The sequence below is a fragment of the Oncorhynchus mykiss genome, chromosome 13 (genome assembly GCF_013265735.2).
Source record: "Oncorhynchus mykiss isolate Arlee chromosome 13, USDA_OmykA_1.1, whole genome shotgun sequence".
In the NCBI taxonomy this organism is placed as follows: domain Eukaryota; kingdom Metazoa; phylum Chordata; class Actinopteri; order Salmoniformes; family Salmonidae; genus Oncorhynchus; species Oncorhynchus mykiss.
Window position 1 is genome coordinate 71216247 of NC_048577.1, and position 20000 is coordinate 71236246.

The 20000-nt window shown below is 46.0% G+C and overlaps 1 protein-coding gene across 4 annotated transcripts in view; it reads left to right on the plus strand.

The window, feature by feature from the left end:
* Positions 1 to 20000, plus strand: part of LOC110487146 (serine/threonine-protein kinase SMG1) — a 164399-nt gene that overhangs the window by 26375 nt on the left and 118024 nt on the right. For all 4 annotated transcript variants that reach the window (XM_036942081.1, XM_036942078.1, XM_036942080.1 and 1 more), the window contains 8 exons: positions 744 to 841; positions 4130 to 4303; positions 5992 to 6213; positions 8291 to 8392; positions 10957 to 11256; positions 11722 to 11852; positions 12256 to 12417; positions 13581 to 13699. In XM_036942081.1, coding sequence (XP_036797976.1) covers positions 744 to 841; positions 4130 to 4303; positions 5992 to 6213; positions 8291 to 8392; positions 10957 to 11256; positions 11722 to 11852; positions 12256 to 12417; positions 13581 to 13699 — 1308 coding nt within the window. The remainder of the gene's footprint in view (positions 1 to 743; positions 842 to 4129; positions 4304 to 5991; positions 6214 to 8290; positions 8393 to 10956; positions 11257 to 11721; positions 11853 to 12255; positions 12418 to 13580; positions 13700 to 20000) is intronic.

A 20000-nucleotide genomic window follows, 5' to 3' on the forward strand; every position in this document is an offset into this window, starting at 1 on the left:
ACCGATATTCATAGTTTATTGGCAGTTAAAGAGCATCAAATTCAAAACACTATCAATAGTGGAGTCACTTCCTGGAAATGGACTGCAAGGACATAATAATTAGAGTGCAGCCAATCCGGACCTCTCTGAACACCGAATACGGACCCTGGGGCAAAATGAGTTGGACCCTGGGGCAAAATGATTTGGACCCTGGGGCAAAATGAGTTGGACCCTGGGGCAAAATGAGTTGGACCAAAAATGAGTTGGACCCTTGGGCAAAATGAGTTGGACCCTGGGGCAAAATGAGTTGGACCCTGGGGCAAAATGAGTTGGACCCTGGGGCAAAATGAGTTGGACCCTGGGGCAAAATGAGTTGGACCCTGGGGCGAAATGAGTTGGACCCTGGGGCGAAATGAGTTGGACCCTGGGGCTAAATGAGTTGGACCCTGGGGCTAAATGAGTTGGACCCTGGGGCTAAATGAGTTGGACCCTGGGGCTAAATGAGTTGGACCCTGGGGCTAAATGAGTTGGACCCTGGGGCGAAATGAGTTGGACCCTGGGGCGAAATGAGTTGGACCCTGGGGCGAAATGAGTTGGACCCTGGGGCTAAATGAGTTGGACACCGGGGCTAAATGAGTTGGACACCGGGGCTAAATGAGTTGGACACCGGGGCTAAATGAGTTGGACACCTCTGGTTTTACACAAGTCAACTGTGTGTGTGTGTGTGTGTGTGTGTGTGTGTGTGTGTGTGTGTGTGTGTGCAGGCTGGCTGCAGAGCCTGGAACAGTTCTGGGTAGCAGACCTGACCTTCTCCACCACGCTGTTGGGACAGTTTCTAGAGGACATGGAGGCCTACGCAGAGGTCAGTAACACCACCACACACACACACACACACACACACACACACAGTTCTGGGTAGCAGACCACCGGTGGACTCTAATGAAGTTGTAGTGACATCAAGGATGATCAATGGAAATGTATTTAGTCCATTAGGCTTTAACACAACAACATGTAGAATAAGTCTAGGGGTTTAACACAACAACATGTAGAATAAGTCTAAGGGTTTAACACCACAACATGTAGAATAAGTCTAGGGCTTTAACACCACAACATGTAGAATAAGTCTAGGGCTTTAACACCACAACATGTAGAATAAGTCTAGGGGTTTAACACCACAACATGTAGAATAAGTCTAGGGGTTTAACACCACAACATGTAGAATAAGTCTAGGGGTTTAACACAACAACATGTAGAATAAGTCTAGGGGTTTAACACCACAACATGTAGAATAAGTCTAGGGGTTTAACACCACAACAACATGTAGAATAAGTCTAGGGGTTTAACACAACAACATGTAGAATAAGTCTAGGGGTTTAACACAACAACATGTAGAATAAGTCTAGGGGTTTAACACCACAACATGTAGAATAAGTCTAGGGGTTTAACACCACAACAACATGTAGAATAAGTCTAGGGGTTTAACACCACAACATGTGGAATAAGTCTAGGGGTTTAACACAACAACATGTAGAATAAGTCTAGGGGTTTAACACCACAACATGTAGAATAAGTCTAGGGGTTTAACACCACAAAATGTAGAATAAGTCTAGGGGTTTAACACAACAACATGTGGAATAAGTCTAGGGGTTTAACACCACAACATGTAGAATAAGTCTAGGGGTTTAACACAACAACATGTAGAATAAGTCTAGGGGTTTAACACAACAACATGTAGAATAAGTCTAGGGGTTTAACACAACAACATGTGGAATAAGTCTAGGGGTTTAACACCACAACATGTAGAATAAGTCTAGGGGTTTAACACCACAACATGTAGAATACGTCTAGGGGTTTAACACAACAACAACATGTAGAATAAGTCTAGGGGTTTAACACCACAACATGTAGAATAAGTCTTGGGGTTTAACACAACAACATGTAGAATAAGTCTAGGGCTTTAACACAACAACATGTAGAATAAGTCTAGGGGTTTAACACAACAACATGTAGAATAAGTCTAGGGGTTTAACACAACAACATGTAGAATAAGTCTAGGGGTTTAACACAACAACATGTAGAATAAGTCTAGGGGTTTAACACAACAACATGTAGAATAAGTCTAGGGGTTTAACACAACAACATGTAGAATAAGTCTAGGGGTTTAACACCACAACATGTAGAATAAGTCTAGGGGTTTAACACCACAACAACATGTAGAATAAGTCTAGGGGTTTAACACCACAACAACATGTAGAATAAGTCTAGGGGTTTAACACCACAACAACATGTAGAATAAGTCTAGGGGTTTAACACCACAACAACATGTAGAATAAGTCTAGGGGTTTAACACAACAACATGTAGAATAAGTCTAGGGGTTTAACACAACAACATGTAGAATAAGTCTAGGGGTTTAACACCACAACAACATGTAGAATAAGTCAAGGGGTTTAACACCACAACATGTAGAATAAGTCTAGGGGTTTAACACAACAACATGTAGAATAAGTCTAGGGGTTTAACACCACAACATGTAGAATAAGTCTAGGGGTTTAACACCACAACATGTAGAATAAGTCTAGGGGTTTAACACCACAACATGTAGAATAAGTCTAGGGGTTTAACACCACAACATGTAGAATAAGTCTAGGGGTTTAACACCACAACATGTAGAATAAGTCTAGGGGTTTAACACAACATGTAGAATAAGTCTAGGGGTTTAACACAACAACATGTAGAATAAGTCTAGGGGTTTAACACAACAACATGTAGAATAAGTCTAGGGGTTTAACACAACAACATGTAGAATAAGTCTAGGGGTTTAACACAACAACATGTAGAATAAGTCTAGGGGTTTAACACAACAACATGTAGAATAAGTCTAGGGGTTTAACACAACAACATGTAGAATAAGTCTAGGGGTTTAACACAACAACAACATGTAGAATAAGTCTAGGGGTTTAACACAACAACAACATGTAGAATAAGTCTAGGGGTTTAACACCACAACATGTAGAATAAGTCAAGGGGTTTAACACAACAACAACATGTAGAATAAGTCTAGGGGTTTAACACAACAACAACATGTAGAATAAGTCTAGGGGTTTAACACAACAACATGTAGAATAAGTCTAGGGGTTTAACACAACAACATGTAGAATAAGTCTAGGGGTTTAACACCACAACATGTAGAATAAGTCTAGGGGTTTAACACCACAACATGTAGAATAAGTCTAGGGGTTTAACACCACAACATGTAGAATAAGTCTAGGGGTTTAACACCACAACATGTAGAATAAGTCTAGGGGTTTAACACCACAACATGTAGAATAAGTCTAGGGGTTTAACACCACAACATGTAGAATAAGTCTAGGGGTTTAACACCACAACATGTAGAATAAGGCTAGGGGTTTAACACAACAACAACATGTAGAATAAGTCTAGGGGTTTAACACCACAACATGTAGAATAAGTCTAGGGGTTTAACACCACAACATGTAGAATAAGTCTAGGGGTTTAACACCACAACATGTAGAATAAGTCTAGGGGTTTAACACCACAACAACATGTAGAATAAGTCTAGGGGTTTAACACAACAACATGTAGAATAAGTCTAGGGGTTTAACACCACAACATGTAGAATAAGTCTAGGGGTTTAACACCACAACATGTAGAATAAGTCTAGGGGTTTAACACCACAGCATGTAGAATAAGTCTAGGGGTTTAACACCACAACATGTAGAATAAGTCTAGGGGTTTAACACCACAACATGTAGAATAAGTCTAGGGGTTTAACACAACAACATGTAGAATAAGTCTAGGGGTTTAACACCACAACATGTAGAATAAGTCTAGGGGTTTAACACCACAACATGTAGAATAAGTCTAGGGGTTTAACACCACAACATGTAGAATAAGTCTAGGGGTTTAACACAACAACATGTAGAATAAGTCTAGGGGTTTAACACCACAACATGTAGAATAAGTCTAGGGGTTTAACACCACAACATGTAGAATAAGTCTAGGGGTCTGAATACTTTCTGAAGACCGTTGCAGTGGAACATGTTGGTGTCGCTGACATCCTGTTGTATTACATTACATTTGAAACGTCATGAACAAATCTATGGACTTCCTGTCCCACGTTGTCTCCAGGACCTGGGTCACGTGGGTTCTGGCGAGGCGGTAGACGAGGACATCCCTCCTCCCACGGTGTCTCTGCCCAAACTGGCCGCCCTACTGAGGGTGTTCAGCACCGTGGTGCGCTGCATCGGACAGCGCTTCAACCCCATTAGAGGACCGCCCATCACACAGGCATACGTCTCTGATGTAAGGAGAGACACACACACACACACACACACCCACCCATCACACAGGCATACGTCTCTGATGTAAGGAGAGACACACACACACACACACACACCCACCCATCACACAGGCATACGTCTCTGATGTAAGGAGACACACACACACACCCATCACACAGGCATACGTCTCTGTTGTAAGGAGAGACACACACACACACACACACACACACACACACACACACACACACACAGGCATACGTCTCTGATGTAAGGAGACACACACACACACATATACACACACACACACCCACCCATCACACACACACACACACCCATCACACAGGCATACGTCTCTGATGTAAGGAGAGACACACACACACACACACATCCATCACAGGCATACATCTCTGTAAGGCGAGATAGGGAGAAAGACACACACAGACTTTCGTAATTAACCAGGCATATGTCACAGATATCATTTGTTCCCAACACAACCTTACCTCCTCCCTCTCCTTCCTCCCTCTCTCCTTCCTCCCTCTCTCCTTCCTCCCTCTCTCCTTCCTCCCTCTCTCCTTCCTCCCTCTCTCCTTCCTCCCTCTCTCCTTCCTCCCTCTCTCCTTCCTCCCTCTCTCCTTCCTCCCTCTACTCCCTCTCTCCTTCCTCCCTCTACTCCCTCCCTCCCTCCCTCCTCCCTCCCTTTCTCCTTCCTCCCTCTCTCCTTCCTCCCTCTCTCCTTCCTCCCTCTCTCCTTCCTCCCTCTCTCCTTCCTCCCTCTACTCCCTCCCTCCCTCTACTCCCTCTCTCCTTCCTCCCTCTACTCCCTCTCTCCTTCCTCCCTCTACTCCCTCTCTCCTTCCTCCCTCTACTCCCTCTCTCCTTCCTCCCTCTCTCCTTCCTCCCTCTCTCCTTCCTCCCTCTACTCCCTCTCTCCTTCCTCCCTCTACTCCCTCCCTCCCTCCCTCCTCCCTCCCTTTCTCCTTCCTCCCTCTCTCCTTCCTCCCTCTCTCCTTCCTCCCTCTCTCCTTCCTCCCTCTCTCCTTCCTCCCTCTACTCCCTCCCTCCCTCTACTCCCTCTCTCCTTCCTCCCTCTACTCCCTCTCTCCTTCCTCCCTCTACTCCCTCTCTCCTTCCTCCCTCTACTCCCTCTCTCCTTCCTCCCTCTCTCCTTCCTCCCTCTCTCCTTCCTCCCTCTACTCCCTCTCTCCTTCCTCCCTCTCTCCTTCCTCCCTCTACTCCCTCTCTCCTTCCTCCCTCTACTCCCTCTCTCCTTCCTCCCTATACTCCCTCTCCTTCCTCCCTCTACTCCCTCTCTCCTTCCTCCCTCTACTCCCTCTCTCCTTCCTCCCTCTACTCCCTCTCTCCTTCCTCCCTCTCTCCTTCCTCCCTCTCCTTCCTCCCTCTACTCCCTCTCTCCCTCTACTCCCTCTCTCCTTCCTCCCTCTCTCCTTCCTCCCTATACTCCCTCTCTCCTTCCTCCCTCTACTCCCTCTCTCCTTCCTCCCTCTACTCCCTCTCTCCTTCCTCCCTCTCTCCTTCCTCCCTATACTCCCTCTCTCCTTCCTCCCTCTACTCCCTCTCTCCTTCCTCCCTCTACTCCCTCTCTCCTTCCTCCCTCTCTCCTTCCTCCCTCTACTCCCTCCCTCCCTCTCTCCTTCCTCCCTCTACTCCCTCTCTCCTTCCTCCCTCTCTCCCTCTCTCCTTCCTCTCCAGGTTTTGAACCGGGTGTTGGCGTGCGTGTCGACGGCCAAGCAGGTGTTGTTCTCTGAGCCGGTGTTGACAGCGGGGAACGAGTGTGTGTGTGTCCTGCTGGTGAGCTTGGAGCCGTCCGCACCGCTGACCGACGCCGTCATCACCTACGGTCTGGACCAGCTGGATGCCTGCCGGGCCTGTGGCCCAGAGTACAGCCTGGCCGTCCTCAGCCTCATCACGTTGGTAAGAACTGGTTCTGATACTGTGTTTATACGGCCGGGCCTGTGGCCCAGAGTACAGCCTGGCCGTCCTCAGCCTCATCACGTTGGTAAGAGCTGGTTCTAATACTGTGTTTTATACGGCCGGGGACTGTGGCCCAGAGTACAGCCTGGCCGTCCTCAGCCTCATCACGTTGGTAAGGACTGGTTCTAATACTGTGTTTTATACGGCCGGGGACTGTGGCCCAGAGTACAGCCTGGCCGTCCTCAGCCTCATCACGTTGGTAAGAGCTGGTTCTAATACTGTGTTTTATACGGCCGGGGACTGTGGCCCAGAGTACAGCCTGGCCGTCCTCAGCCTCATCACGTTGGTAAGGACTGGTTCTGATACTGTGTTTATACGGCCGGGCCTGTGGCCCAGAGTACAGCCTGGCCGTCCTCAGCCTCATCACGTTGGTAAGAGCTGGTTCTAATACTGTGTTTTATACGGCCGGGCCTGTGGCCCAGAGTACAGCCTGGCCGTCCTCAGCCTCATCACGTTGGTAAGAGCTGGTTCTAATACTGTGTTTTATACGGCCGGGGACTGTGGCCCAGAGTACAGCCTGGCTGTCCTCAGCCTCATCACGTTGGTAAGAACTGGTTCTAATACTGTGTTTTATACGGCCGGGCCTGTGGCCCAGAGTACAGCCTGGCCGTCCTCAGCCTCATCACGTTGGTAAGAGCTGGTTCTAATACTGGTTTGTATACAGCCGGGGACTGTGTGTATACGGCCGGGGGCTGTGTGTATACGGCCGGGGGCTGTGTGTATACGGCCGGGGGCTGTGTGTATACGGCCGGGGGCTGTGTGTATACGGCCGGGGGCTGTGTGTATACGGCCGGGGGCTGTGTGTATACGGCCGGGGGCTGTGTGTATACGGCCGGGGACTGTGTGTATACGGCCGGGGACTGTGTGTATACGGCCGGGGACAGTGTGTATACGGCCGGGGACTGTGTGTATACGGCCGGGGACTGTGTGTATACGGCCGGGGACTGTGTGTATACGGCCGGGGACTGTGTGTATACGGCCGGGGACTGTGTGTATACGGCCGGGGACTGTGTGTATACGGCCGGGGACTGTGTGTATACGGCCGGGGACTGTGTGTATACGGCCGGGGACTGTGTGTATACGGCCGGGGACTGTGTGTATACGGCCGGGGACTGTTTGTATACGGCCGGGGACTGTGTGTATACGGCCGGGGACTGTTTTTTAATACGGCCGGGGACTGTTTTTTATAACGGCCGGGGACTGTTTTTTATAACGGCCGGGGACTGGTTTTTATAACGGCCGGGGACTGGTTTTTATAACGGCCGGGGACTGGTTTTTATAACGGCCGGGGACTGGTTTTTTTAACGGCCGGGGACTGGTTTTTTTAACGGCCGGGGACTGGTTTTTTTAACGGCCGGGGACTGGTTTTTTTAACGGCCGGGGACTGTTTTTTAATACGGCCGGGGACTGTTTTTTAATACGGCCGGGGACTGTTTTTTATAACGGCCGGGGACTGGTTTTTATAACGGCCGGGGACTGGTTTTTATAACGGCCGGGGACTGGTTTTTATAACGGCCGGGGACTGGTTTTTATAACGGCCGGGGACTGGTTTTTAATACGGCCGGGGACTGGTTTTTAATACGGCCGGGGACTGGTTTTTAATACGGCCGGGGACTGGTTTTTAATACGGCCGGGGACTGGTTTTTAATACGGCCGGGGACTGGTTTTTAATACGGCCGGGGACTGGTTTTTATAATGGCCGGGGACTGTTTATACGGCCGTGGACTGGTTTTTAATACGGCCGGGGACTGGTTTTATACAGGTGAGAACTGGTTTAAACCGGTTACGAAGAATGTTTCCTCAAACAGCAAATTTCAGGTCTTGTGAGCGGAAACTTGAATGTTGCGTCCAATATAGGCCTACATTCTGAAACATGTTGACAATTGTATGCATGTCTGCCCGAATGCAGAGAACTGGTTGGTCATTCAACGCGCTTGCCTCTCCTCCTAATAATAACCCCATATTGATTATCTGTTCCTAATGGTCTCTCCTCTCTCTCTCTCTGTGTGTGTTGTAGATTGTGGACCAGATCAACACTAAGCTCCCAGCGTGGTTTGTGGAGAAGCTGCTGGCTCCGACATCACAGCTCCTGGAGCTACGCTTCAACAGGGACAGAGAGGTGGGTGTGTTTGTCAGGGACGTGACACATGGAAACGCGTTCTTGACTTTTTAAACTGCAGTTAAAACGATAAGAAAAATGTGTAGAATTGTGACCTATGGGGCCAATGAAGTTCCATCTACCACCGCCATAGGCTGAATCTCAAACCCAACACTTGGGCCCCTAAGCCCTTTATCGAGTGGCCACTTGCTGTTGTGTTCGATTAGTGATCATTTGAGTCTGCAAGAGTTTTGCCCCAAAGGAGCATTGAGACGATGCACACTAATGTCACAGATATGTAATGCTAGCTAGCTAAGGATGTGGTGCTCTGATAAACACTGAGATGTAATGTTAGCTAGCTAAGGATGTCGGGCTCTGATAAACACAGATGTAATGTTAGCTAGCTAAGGATGTTGGGCTCTGATAAACACAGAGAAGTAATGTTAGCTAACTAAGGATGTTGGGCTCTGATAAACACAGAGAAGTAATGTTAGCTAGCTAGCTAAGGATGTTGGGCTCTGATAAACACTGAGATGTAATGTTAGCTAGCTAGCTAAGGATGTTGGGCTCTGATAAACATATGTAATGTTAGCTAGCTAAGGATGTTGGGCTCTGATAAACACAGATGTAATGTTAGCTAGCTAAGGATGTTGGGCTCTGATAAACAGATGTAATGTTAGCTAACTAAGGATGTTGGGCTCTGATAAATACAGTGATGTAATGTTAGCTAGCTAGCTAAGTATGTTGGGCTCTGATAAACACAGATGTAATGTTAGCTAGCTAAGGATGTTGGGCTCTGATAAACACAGATGTAATGTTAGCTAGCTAAGGATGTTGGGCTCTGATAAACACAGATGTAATGTTAGCTAGCTAAGGATGTTGGGCTCTGATAAACACAGATGTAATGTTAGCTAGCTAAGGATGTTGGGCTCTGATAAACACAGAGAAGTAATGTTAGCTAACTAAGGATGTTGGGCTCTGATAAACACAGAGAAGTAATGTTAGCTAACTAAGGATGTTGGGCTCTGATAAACACAGAAGTAATGTTAGCTAACTAAGGATGTTGGGCTCTGATAAACACAGATGTAATGTTAGCTAGCTAAGGATGTTGGGCTCTGATAAACACAGAGATGTAATGTTAGCTAGCTAAGGATGTTGGGCTCTGATAAACACAGAGAAGTAATGTTAGCTAACTAAGGATGTTGGGCTCTAAACACAGATGTAATGTTAGCTAACTAAGGATGTTGGGCTCTGATAAACACAGAGAAGTAATGTTAGCTAACTAAGGATGTTGGGCTCTGATAAACGCAGAAGTAATGTTAGCTAACTAAGGATGTTGGGCTCTGATAAACACAGAGAAGTAATGTTAGCTAGCTAGCTAAGGATGTTGGGCTCTGATAAACACTGAGATGTAATGTTAGCTAGCTAGCTAAGGATGTTGGGCTCTGATAAACAGATGTAATGTTAGCTAGCTAAGGATGTTGGGCTCTGATAAACACAAAGAAGTAATGTTAGCTAACTAAGGATGTTGGGCTCTGATAAACACAGATGTAATGTTAGCTAGCTAAGGATGTTGGGCTCTGATAAACACAGATGTAATGTTAGCTAGCTAAGGATGTTGGGCTCTGATAAACACAGAGAAGTAATGTTAGCTAACTAAGGATGTTGGGCTCTGATAAACACAGATGTAATGTTAGCTAACTAAGGATGTTGGGCTCTGATAAACACAGAGAAGTAATGTTAGCTAACTAAGGATGTTGGGCTCTGATAAACGCAGAAGTAATGTTAGCTAACTAAGGATGTTGGGCTCTGATAAACACAGAGAAGTAATGTTAGCTAGCTAGCTAAGGATGTTGGGCTCTGATAAACACTGAGATGTAATGTTAGCTAGCTAGCTAAGGATGTTGGGCTCTGATAAACAGATGTAATGTTAGCTAGCTAAGGATGTTGGGCTCTGATAAACACAGATGTAATGTTAGCTAGCTAAGGATGTTGGGCTCTGATAAACAGATGTAATGTTAGCTAACTAAGGATGTTGGGCTCTGATAAATACAGTGATGTAATGTTAGCTAGCTAGCTAAGTATGTTGGGCTCTGATAAACACAGATGTAATGTTAGCTAGCTAAGGATGTTGGGCTCTGATAAATACAGTGATGTAATGTTAGCTAGCTAGCTAAGTATGTTGGGCTCTGATAAACACAGTGATGTGATGTTAGCTAACTAAGGACGTTGGGCTCTGATAAACACAGATGTAATGTTAGCTAGCTAAGGATGTTGGGCTCTGATAAACACAGAGATGTAATGTTAGCTAGCTAAGGATGTTGGGCTCTCGCTCGCTCTCTCCAGGTGATGTCAGCAGCCCTGAGTGTTTCTGTCTGTGTGTCTTCACTGACCCCCTCTGCGCTCTCTCTCTCTCTCTCTCTCTCTCTCTCCAGGTGATGTCAGCAGCCCTTGGTGTTTCTGTCTGTGTGTCTTCACTGACCCCCTCTGCTCTCTCTCTCTCTCTCTCCAGGTGATGTCAGCAGCCCTGAGTGTTTCTGTCTGTGTGTCTTCACTGACCCCCTCTGCTCTCTCTCTCTCTCCAGGTGATGTCAGCAGCCCTGGGTGTGTACCAGTCTGTTTTGAGCCTGAAAAACATCCCCATTCTGGAAGCAGCGTATAAACTGGTTCTGGGAGAGATGGCCTGTGCCCTGTCCAGCCTTCTGGCCCCCCTGGGCCTCTCTCCGACCCCTGGTACCCCCTCCCCGACCCCTCCACCCTTTCCCGGCATCCAGCACCCTGTCTTCGCCCCCCTCACCCTCACCCCAGAGAGGGCAGAGTTCACCCTCATCTTCAACCTGTCAGCCCTCACCACCATCGGCAACACCAAGAATTCACTCATAGGGGTATGTTGGATTACCACACACACACACACACACACACACACACACACACTTTTCTGGCTCAAATACCGAGAACTCACTCGTAGGGGTATGTTACATAACACACACACTGCACTACCATCAGCAACACCAAGTAACATGACTGAACTGTAACTTAAAATGTACCTCTGGCTTGTCTCCCCTCCCTCTGCCCCCCCCCCCCCCCTCCTCTCCCTCTGCCCCCCCCCCCCCCCTCCTCTCCCTCTTTCCCCCCCCTCCTCTCCCTCTGCCCCCCCCTCCTCTCCCTCTGCCCCCCCTCCTCTCCCTCTGCCCCCCCTCCTCTCCCTCTGCCCCCTCCTCTCCCTCTGCCCCTCCTCTCCCTCTGCCCCCCCCCCCTCCCTCTGCCCCCTCCCTCTGCCTCCCCCCTCTGCCCCCTCTCCCTCTGCCCCCCCGCCTCTCCCTCTGCCCCCTCCCCCCCTCTCTCTGTAGATGTGGGCTCTGTCTCCGACGGTGTTTGCGTTGTTGAGTCAGAACCTGATGTTGGTCCACTCTGACCTGGCCGTCTACCACCCTGCTGTACAATATGCTGTGTTATATACCCTGTACTCACACTGTACCAGGTAACACACACTACCACCCTGCTGTTTATATACCCTGTACTCACACTGTACCAGGTAACACACACTACCACCCTGCTGTTATATACCCTGTACTCACACTGTACCACAAAACTTCAATATTTTTTTAAACAATTCACCACATTCTGTTGTCTTCTCTTTCAATCCTTTCTCTCCCTCTCTCTCTCTCGCTCTGTCTCTCTGTCTCTCTGTCTCTCTGTCTCTCTGTCTCTCTGTCTCTCTGTCTCTCTGTCTCTCTGTCTCTCTGTCTCTCTGTCTCTCTGTCTCTCTCTGTCTCTCTCTGTCTCTCTCTGTCTCTCTCTGTCTCTCTCTGTCTCTCTCTCTCTGTCTCTCTCTCTCTGTCTCTCTCTCTCTGTCTCTCTCTCTGTCTCTCTCTCTCTATCAGACATGATCACTTCATCTCGTCCAGCCTGTCCTCCTCCTCCCCTTCTCTCTTTGACGGGGCGGTCATCAGCACGGTAACCACGGCAACCAGGAAACACTTCAGCACCCTGCTGTCCCTGCTGGGAGCCCTGCTGAGGAAGGAGCAGCTCTACACCGAGGCCAGGTACACACGCTATACATGTCTCACACACACACACACACACGGGTGTAGTTGGAACGATAACTGTGGGTGGAATTATTGTAATCAAAAGGAGACTTTTTTTTTTACATTTCTTCAAAACAATCCAACGTGTATTGTTTAATTAGTGCAGTAATGGAGCTTGTCATCGACCCTGGATGTTTCGAGGCGCAGCATTTTATAGCAAAGTTCATCCTCCGGGATGTTCATGACAAACAACAGATGTATGGAATGGGTCACGAGGTTAGGATTCATATATAAAAGATACTAATAATTCACAGCAGACAGTATCTGCTGTAAAGACTGTACTCACTGTGTAGAGACCAGGGTCTGGCCCCCCAACTCCATACTGGAGCCGTGTCCCCCTGGGACCCCAACTCCATACTGGAGCCGTGTCCCCCCCGGGACCCCAACTCCATACTGGAGCCGTGTCCCCCCCGGGACCCCAACTCCATACTGGAGCCGTGCCCCCCCCGGGACCCCAACTCCATACTGGAGCCGTGCCCCCCCCCGGGACCCCAACTCCGTACTGGAGCCGTGTCCCCCCCCGGGACCCCAACTCCGTACTGGAGCCGTGTCCCACCCCCGGGACCCCAACTCCGTACTGGAGCCGTGTCCCCCCGGGGGACCCCAACTCCGTACTGGAGACGTGTCCCCCCGGGGGACCCCAACTCCGTACTGGAGACGTGTCCCCCCGGGGGACCCCAACTCCGTACTGGAGACGTGTCCCCCCGGGGGACCCCAACTCCGTACTGGAGACGTGTCCCCCCGGGGGACCCCAACTCCGTACTGGAGACGTGTCCCCCCGGGGGACCCCAACTCCGTACTGGAGACGTGTCCCCCCGGGGGACCCCAACTCCGTACTGGAGACGTGTCCCCCTGACCCGCCCAGTACAGAAACATTACCTCAGGCTCTGGAATGCGGTATCACCCACTGACATGGTCAATCTCCTGTCAGTGTTAAATCTTCCAGAGGCCCATCCTCCGTAGAAACCACACAGATGAACGTGTTCTCAGAACCCTCTGTTCTGTTGCATAAAACAACCATTTGATGCTATGACCGTATTATAACACAATCTTGTAATTTCTCCACCATATAACCTAACCTAGTGTGTGTGTGTGTGTGTGTGTGTGTCTGCTCCAAACAGGAAGCTGTTGTTGACGTGGTCTCTGGAGATGTGCCTGATGATGAAGAGGTCTGATACCTACACCCCTCTTTTCTCCCTGCCCTCCTTCCACAAGTTCTGCAAGGGTCTGCTCCACAATGGTAAATACTGTGGAACTATAGAGAGGGTCTGCTCCACAATGGTAAATACTGTTTATCTATAGAGGGTCTGTTCCACAACGGTAACTATAGAGAGGGTCTGTTCCACAACGGTAAATACTGTGGAACTATAGAGAGGGTCTGTTCCACAACAGTAACTATAGAGAGGGTCTGCTCCACAATGGTAAATACTGTGGAACTATAGAGAGGGTCTGTTCCACAACGGTAACTATAGAGAGGGTCTGTTCCACAACAGTAAATACTGTTTATCTATAGAGAGGGTCTGTTCCACAACGGTAAATTCTGTTTATCTATAGAGAGGGTCTGTTCCACAACGGTAAATACTGTTTAACTATAGAGAGGGTCTGTTCCACAACGGTAAATACTGTTTAACTATAGAGAGGGTCTGTTCCACAACGGTAAATACTGTTTATCTATAGAGAGGGTCTGTTCCACAACGGTAAATACTGTTTATCTATAGAGAGGGTCTGTTCCACAACAGTAACTATAGAGAGGGTCTGTTCCACAACGGTAAATACTGTTTATCTATAGAGAGGGTCTGTTCCACAACGGTAAATACTGTTTAACTATAGAGAGGGTCTGTTCCACAACAGTAACTATAGAGAGGGTCTGTTCCACAACGGTAAATACTGTTTATCTATAGAGAGGGTCTGTTCCACAACAGTAACTATAGAGAGGGTCTGTTCCACAACGGTAAATACTGTTTATCTATAGAGAGGGTCTGTTCCACAACGGTAAATACTGTTTAACTATAGAGAGGGTCTGTTCCACAACAGTAACTATAGAGAGGGTCTGTTCCACAACGGTAAATACTGTTTATCTATAGAGAGGGTCTGTTCCACAACGGTAAATACTGTTTATCTATAGAGAGGGTCTGTTCCACAACGGTAAATACTGTGGAACTATAGAGAGGGTCTGTTCCACAACGGTAAATACTGTTTATCTATAGAGAGGGTCTGTTCCACAACGGTAAATACTGTGGAACTATAGAGAGGGTCTGTTCCACAACGGTAAATACTGTTTAACTATAGAGAGGGTCTGTTCCACAACGGTAAATACTGTTTATCTATAGAGGGTCTGTTCCACAACGGTAAATACTGTGGAACTATAGAGAGGGTCTGTTCCACAACGGTAAATACTGTGGAACTATAGAGAGGGTCTGTTCCACAACGGTAAATACTGTTTAACTATAGAGAGGGTCTGTTCCACAACGGTAACTATAGAGAGGGTCTGTTCCACAACGGTAAATACTGTGGAACTATATAGAGGGTCTGTTCCACAACGGTAAATACTGTGGAACTATAGAGAGGGTCTGTTCCACAACGGTAAATACTGTGGAACTATATAGAGGGTCTGTTCCACAACGGTAAATACTGTGGAACTATAGAGAGGGTCTGTTCCACAACGGTAAATACTGTTTATCTATAGAGAGGGTCTGTTCCACAACGGTAAATACTGTTTATCTATAGAGAGGGTCTGTTCCACAACGGTAAATACTGTTTATCTATAGAGAGGGTCTGTTCCACAACGGTAAATACTGTGGAACTATAGAGAGGGTCTGTTCCACAACGGTAAATACTGTTTATCTATAGAGAGGGTCTGTTCCACAACGGTAACTATAGAGAGGGTCTGTTCCACAACGGTAAATACTGTTTATCTATAGAGAGGGTCTGTTCCACAACGGTAAATACTGTTTAACTATAGAGAGGGTCTGTTCCACAACGGTAAATACTGTTTAACTATAGAGAGGGTCTGTTCCACAACGGTAAATACTGTTTATCTATAGAGAGGGTCTGTTCCACAACGGTAAATACTGTTTATCTATAGAGAGGGTCTGTTCCACAACGGTAAATACTGTTTAACTATAGAGAGGGTCTGTTCCACAACGGTAAATACTGTTTAACTATAGAGAGGGTCTGTTCCACAACGGTAAATACTGTTTAACTATAGAGAGGGTCTGTTCCACAACGGTAAATACTGTGGAACTATAGAGAGGGTCTGTTCCACAACGGTAAATACTGTGGAACTATAGAGAGGGTCTGTTCCACAACGGTAAATACTGTTTAACTATAGAGAGGGTCTGTTCCACAACGGTAAATACTGTGGAACTATAGAGAGGGTCTGTTCCACAACGGTAAATACTGTTTATCTATAGAGAGGGTCTGTTCCACAACGGTAAATACTGTTTATCTATAGAGAGGGTCTGTTCCACAACGGTAAATACTGTGGAACTATAGAGAGGGTCTGTTCCACAACGGTAAATACTGTTTATCTATAGAGAGGGTCTGTTCCACAACGGTAAATACTGTTTATCTATAGAGAGGGTCTGTTCCACAACGGTAAATACTGTTTAACTATAGAGAGGGTCTGTTCCACAACGGTAAATACTGTTTATCTATAGAGAGGGTCTGTTCCACAACGGTAAATACTGTTTATCTATAGAGAGGGTCTGTTCCACAACGGTAAATACTGTTTATCTATAGAGAGGGTCTGTTCCACAACGGTAAATACTGTTTATCTATAGAGAGGGTCTGTTCCACAACGGTAAATACTGTGGAACTATAGAGGGTCTGTTCCACAACGGTAAATACTGTTTATCTGTAGAGAGGGTCTGTTCCACAACGGTAAATACTGTTTATCTATAGAGAGGGTCTGTTCCACAACGGTAAATACTGTTTATCTATAGAGGGTCTGTTCCACAACGGTAAATACTGTAACTATAGAGAGGGTCTGTTCCACAACGGTAAATACTGTTTATCTATAGAGAGGGTCTGTTCCACAACGGTAAATACTGTTTATCTATAGAGGGTCTGTTCCACAACGGTAAATACTGTTTAACTATAGAGAGGGTCTGTTCCACAACGGTAAATACTGTTTAACTATAGAGAGGGTCTGTTCCACAACGGTAAATACTGTTTATCTATAGAGAGGGTCTGTTCCACAACGGTAAATACTGTTTAACTATAGAGAGGGTCTGTTCCACAACGGTAAATACTGTTTAACTATAGAGGGTCTGTTCCACAACGGTAAATACTGTGGAACTATAGAGAGGGTCTGTTCCACAACGGTAAATACTGTTTAACTATAGAGAGGGTCTGTTCCACAACGGTAAATACTGTTTATCTATAGAGAGGGTCTGTTCCACAACGGTAAATACTGTTTATCTATAGAGAGGGTCTGTTCCACAACGGTAAATACTGTTTATCTATAGAGAGGGTCTGTTCCACAACGTTAAATACTGTTTATCTATAGAGAGGGTCTGTTCCACAACGGTAAATACTGTTTAACTATAGAGAGGGTCTGTTCCACAACAGTAAATACTGTTTATCTATAGAGAGGGTCTGTTCCACAACGGTAAATACTGTTTATCTATAGAGGGTCTGTTCCACAACGGTAAATACTGTTTAACTATAGAGAGGGTCTGTTCCACAACGGGAAATACTGTTTATCTATAGAGAGGGTCTGTTCCACAACGGTAAATACTGTTTAACTATAGAGAGGGTCTGTTCCACAACGGTAAATACTGTGGAACTATAGAGAGGGTCTGTTCCACAACGGTAAATACTGTTTATCTATAGAGAGGGTCTGTTCCACAACGTTAAATACTGTTTATCTATAGAGAGGGTCTGTTCCACAACGGTAAATACTGTTTATCTATAGAGAGGGTCTGTTCCACAACGGTAAATACTGTTTATCTATAGAGAGGGTCTGTTCCACAACGGTAAATACTGTTTATCTATAGAGAGGGTCTGCTCCACAACGGTAAATACTGTGGAACTATAGAGAGGGTCTGTTCCACAACGGTAACTAGAGAGGGTCTGTTCCACAACGGTAAATACTGTTTATCTATAGAGAGGGTCTGTTCCACAACGGTAAATACTGTTTATCTATAGAGAGGGTCTGCTCCACAACGGTAAATACTGTTTAACTATAGAGAGGGTCTGTTCCACAACGGTAAATACTGTTTATCTATAGAGAGGGTCTGTTCCACAACGGTAACTATAGAGAGGGTCTGTTCCACAACGGTAAATACTGTTTATCTATAGAGAGGGTCTGTTCCACAACGGTAAATACTGTTTATCTATAGAGAGGGTCTGTTCCACAACGGTAACTATAGAGAGGGTCTGTTCCACAACGGTAAATACTGTTTATCTATAGAGAGGGTCTGTTCCACAACGGTAACTATAGAGAGGGTCTGTTCCACAACGGTAAATACTGTGGAACTATATAGAGGGTCTGTTCCACAACGGTAAATACTGTTTAACTATAGAGAGGGTCTGTTCCACAACGGTAAATACTGTTTATCTATAGAGAGGGTCTGTTCCACAACGGTAAATACTGTTTATCTATAGAGAGGGTCTGTTCCACAACGGTAAATACTGTTTATCTATAGAGAGGGTCTGTTCCACAACGGTAACTATAGAGAGGGTCTGTTCCACAACGGTAAATACTGTTTAACTATAGAGAGGGTCTGTTCCACAATGGTAAATACTGTTTATCTATAGAGAGGGTCTGTTCCACAACGGTAAATACTGTTTAACTATAGAGAGGGTCTGTTCCACAACGGTAAATACTGTGGAACTATAGAGAGGGTCTGTTCCACAACGGTAAATACTGTTTAACTATAGAGAGGGTCTGTTCCACAACGGTAACTATAGAGAGGGTCTGTTCCACAACGGTAAATACTGTTTAACTATAGAGAGGGTCTGTTCCACAATGGTAAATACTGTTTAACTATAGAGAGGGTCTGTTCCACAACGGTAAATACTGTGGAACTATAGAGAGGGTCTGTTCCACAACGGTAAATACTGTTTATCTATAGAGAGGGTCTGTTCCACAACGGTAAATACTGTTTAACTATAGAGAGGGTCTGTTCCACAACGGTAAATACTGTTTATCTATAGAGAGGGTCTGTTCCACAATGGTAAATACTGTGGAACTATAGAGAGGGTCTGTTCCACAACGGTAAATACTGTTTAACTATAGAGAGGGTCTGTTCCACAACGGTAAATACTGTGGAACTATAGAGAGGGTCTGTTCCACAACGGTAAATACTGTGGAACTATAGAGGGTCTGTTCCACAACGGTAAATACTGTTTATCTATAGAGAGGGTCTGTTCCACAACGGTAAATACTGTTTATCTGTAGAGGGTCTGTTCCACAACGGTAAATACTGTTTATCTATAGAGAGGGTCTGTTCCACAACGGTAAATACTGTTTATCTATAGAGAGGGTCTGTTCCACAACGGTAAATACTGTTTAACTATAGAGAGGGTCTGTTCCACAACGGTAAATACTGTTTATCTATAGAGAGGGTCTGTTCCACAACGGTAAATACTGTTTAACTATAGAGAGGGTCTGTTCCACAACGGTAAATACTGTTTATCTATAGAGAGGGTCTGTTCCACAACGGTAAATACTGTTTATCTATAGAGAGGGTCTGTTCCACAACGGTAAATACTGTTTAACTATAGAGAGGGTCTGTTCCACAACGGTAAATACTGTTTATCTATAGAGAGGGTCTGTTCCACAACGGTAAATACTGTTTATCTATAGAGAGGGTCTGTTCCACAACGGTAAATACTGTGGAACTATAGAGAGGGTCTGTTCCACAACGGTAAATACTGTTTATCTATAGAGAGGGTCTGTTCCACAACGGTAAATACTGTTTATCTGTAGAGAGGGTCTGTTCCACAACGGTAAATACTGTGGAACTATAGAGAGGGTCTGTTCCACAACGGTAAATACTGTTTATCTATAGAGAGGGTCTGTTCCACAACGGTAAATACTGTGGAACTATAGAGAGGGTCTGTTCCACAACGGTAAATACTGTGGAACTATAGAGAGGGTCTGTTCCACAACGGTAAATACTGTTTAACTATAGAGAGGGTCTGTTCCACAACGGTAAATACTGTTTATCTATAGAGAGGGTCTGTTCCACAACGGTAAATACTGTTTATCTGTAGAGGGTCTGTTCCACAACGGTAAATACTGTGGAACTATAGAGAGGGTCTGTTCCACAACGGTAAATACTGTTTAACTATAGAGAGGGTCTGTTCCACAACGGTAAATACTGTGGAACTATAGAGAGGGTCTGTTCCACAACGGTAAATACTGTTTATCTGTAGAGGGTCTGTTCCACAACGGTAAATACTGTTTATCTATAGAGAGGGTCTGTTCCACAACGGTAAATACTGTTTATCTATAGAGAGGGTCTGCTCCACAACGGTAAATACTGTTTATCTATAGAGAGGGTCTGTTCCACAACGGTAAATACTGTTTA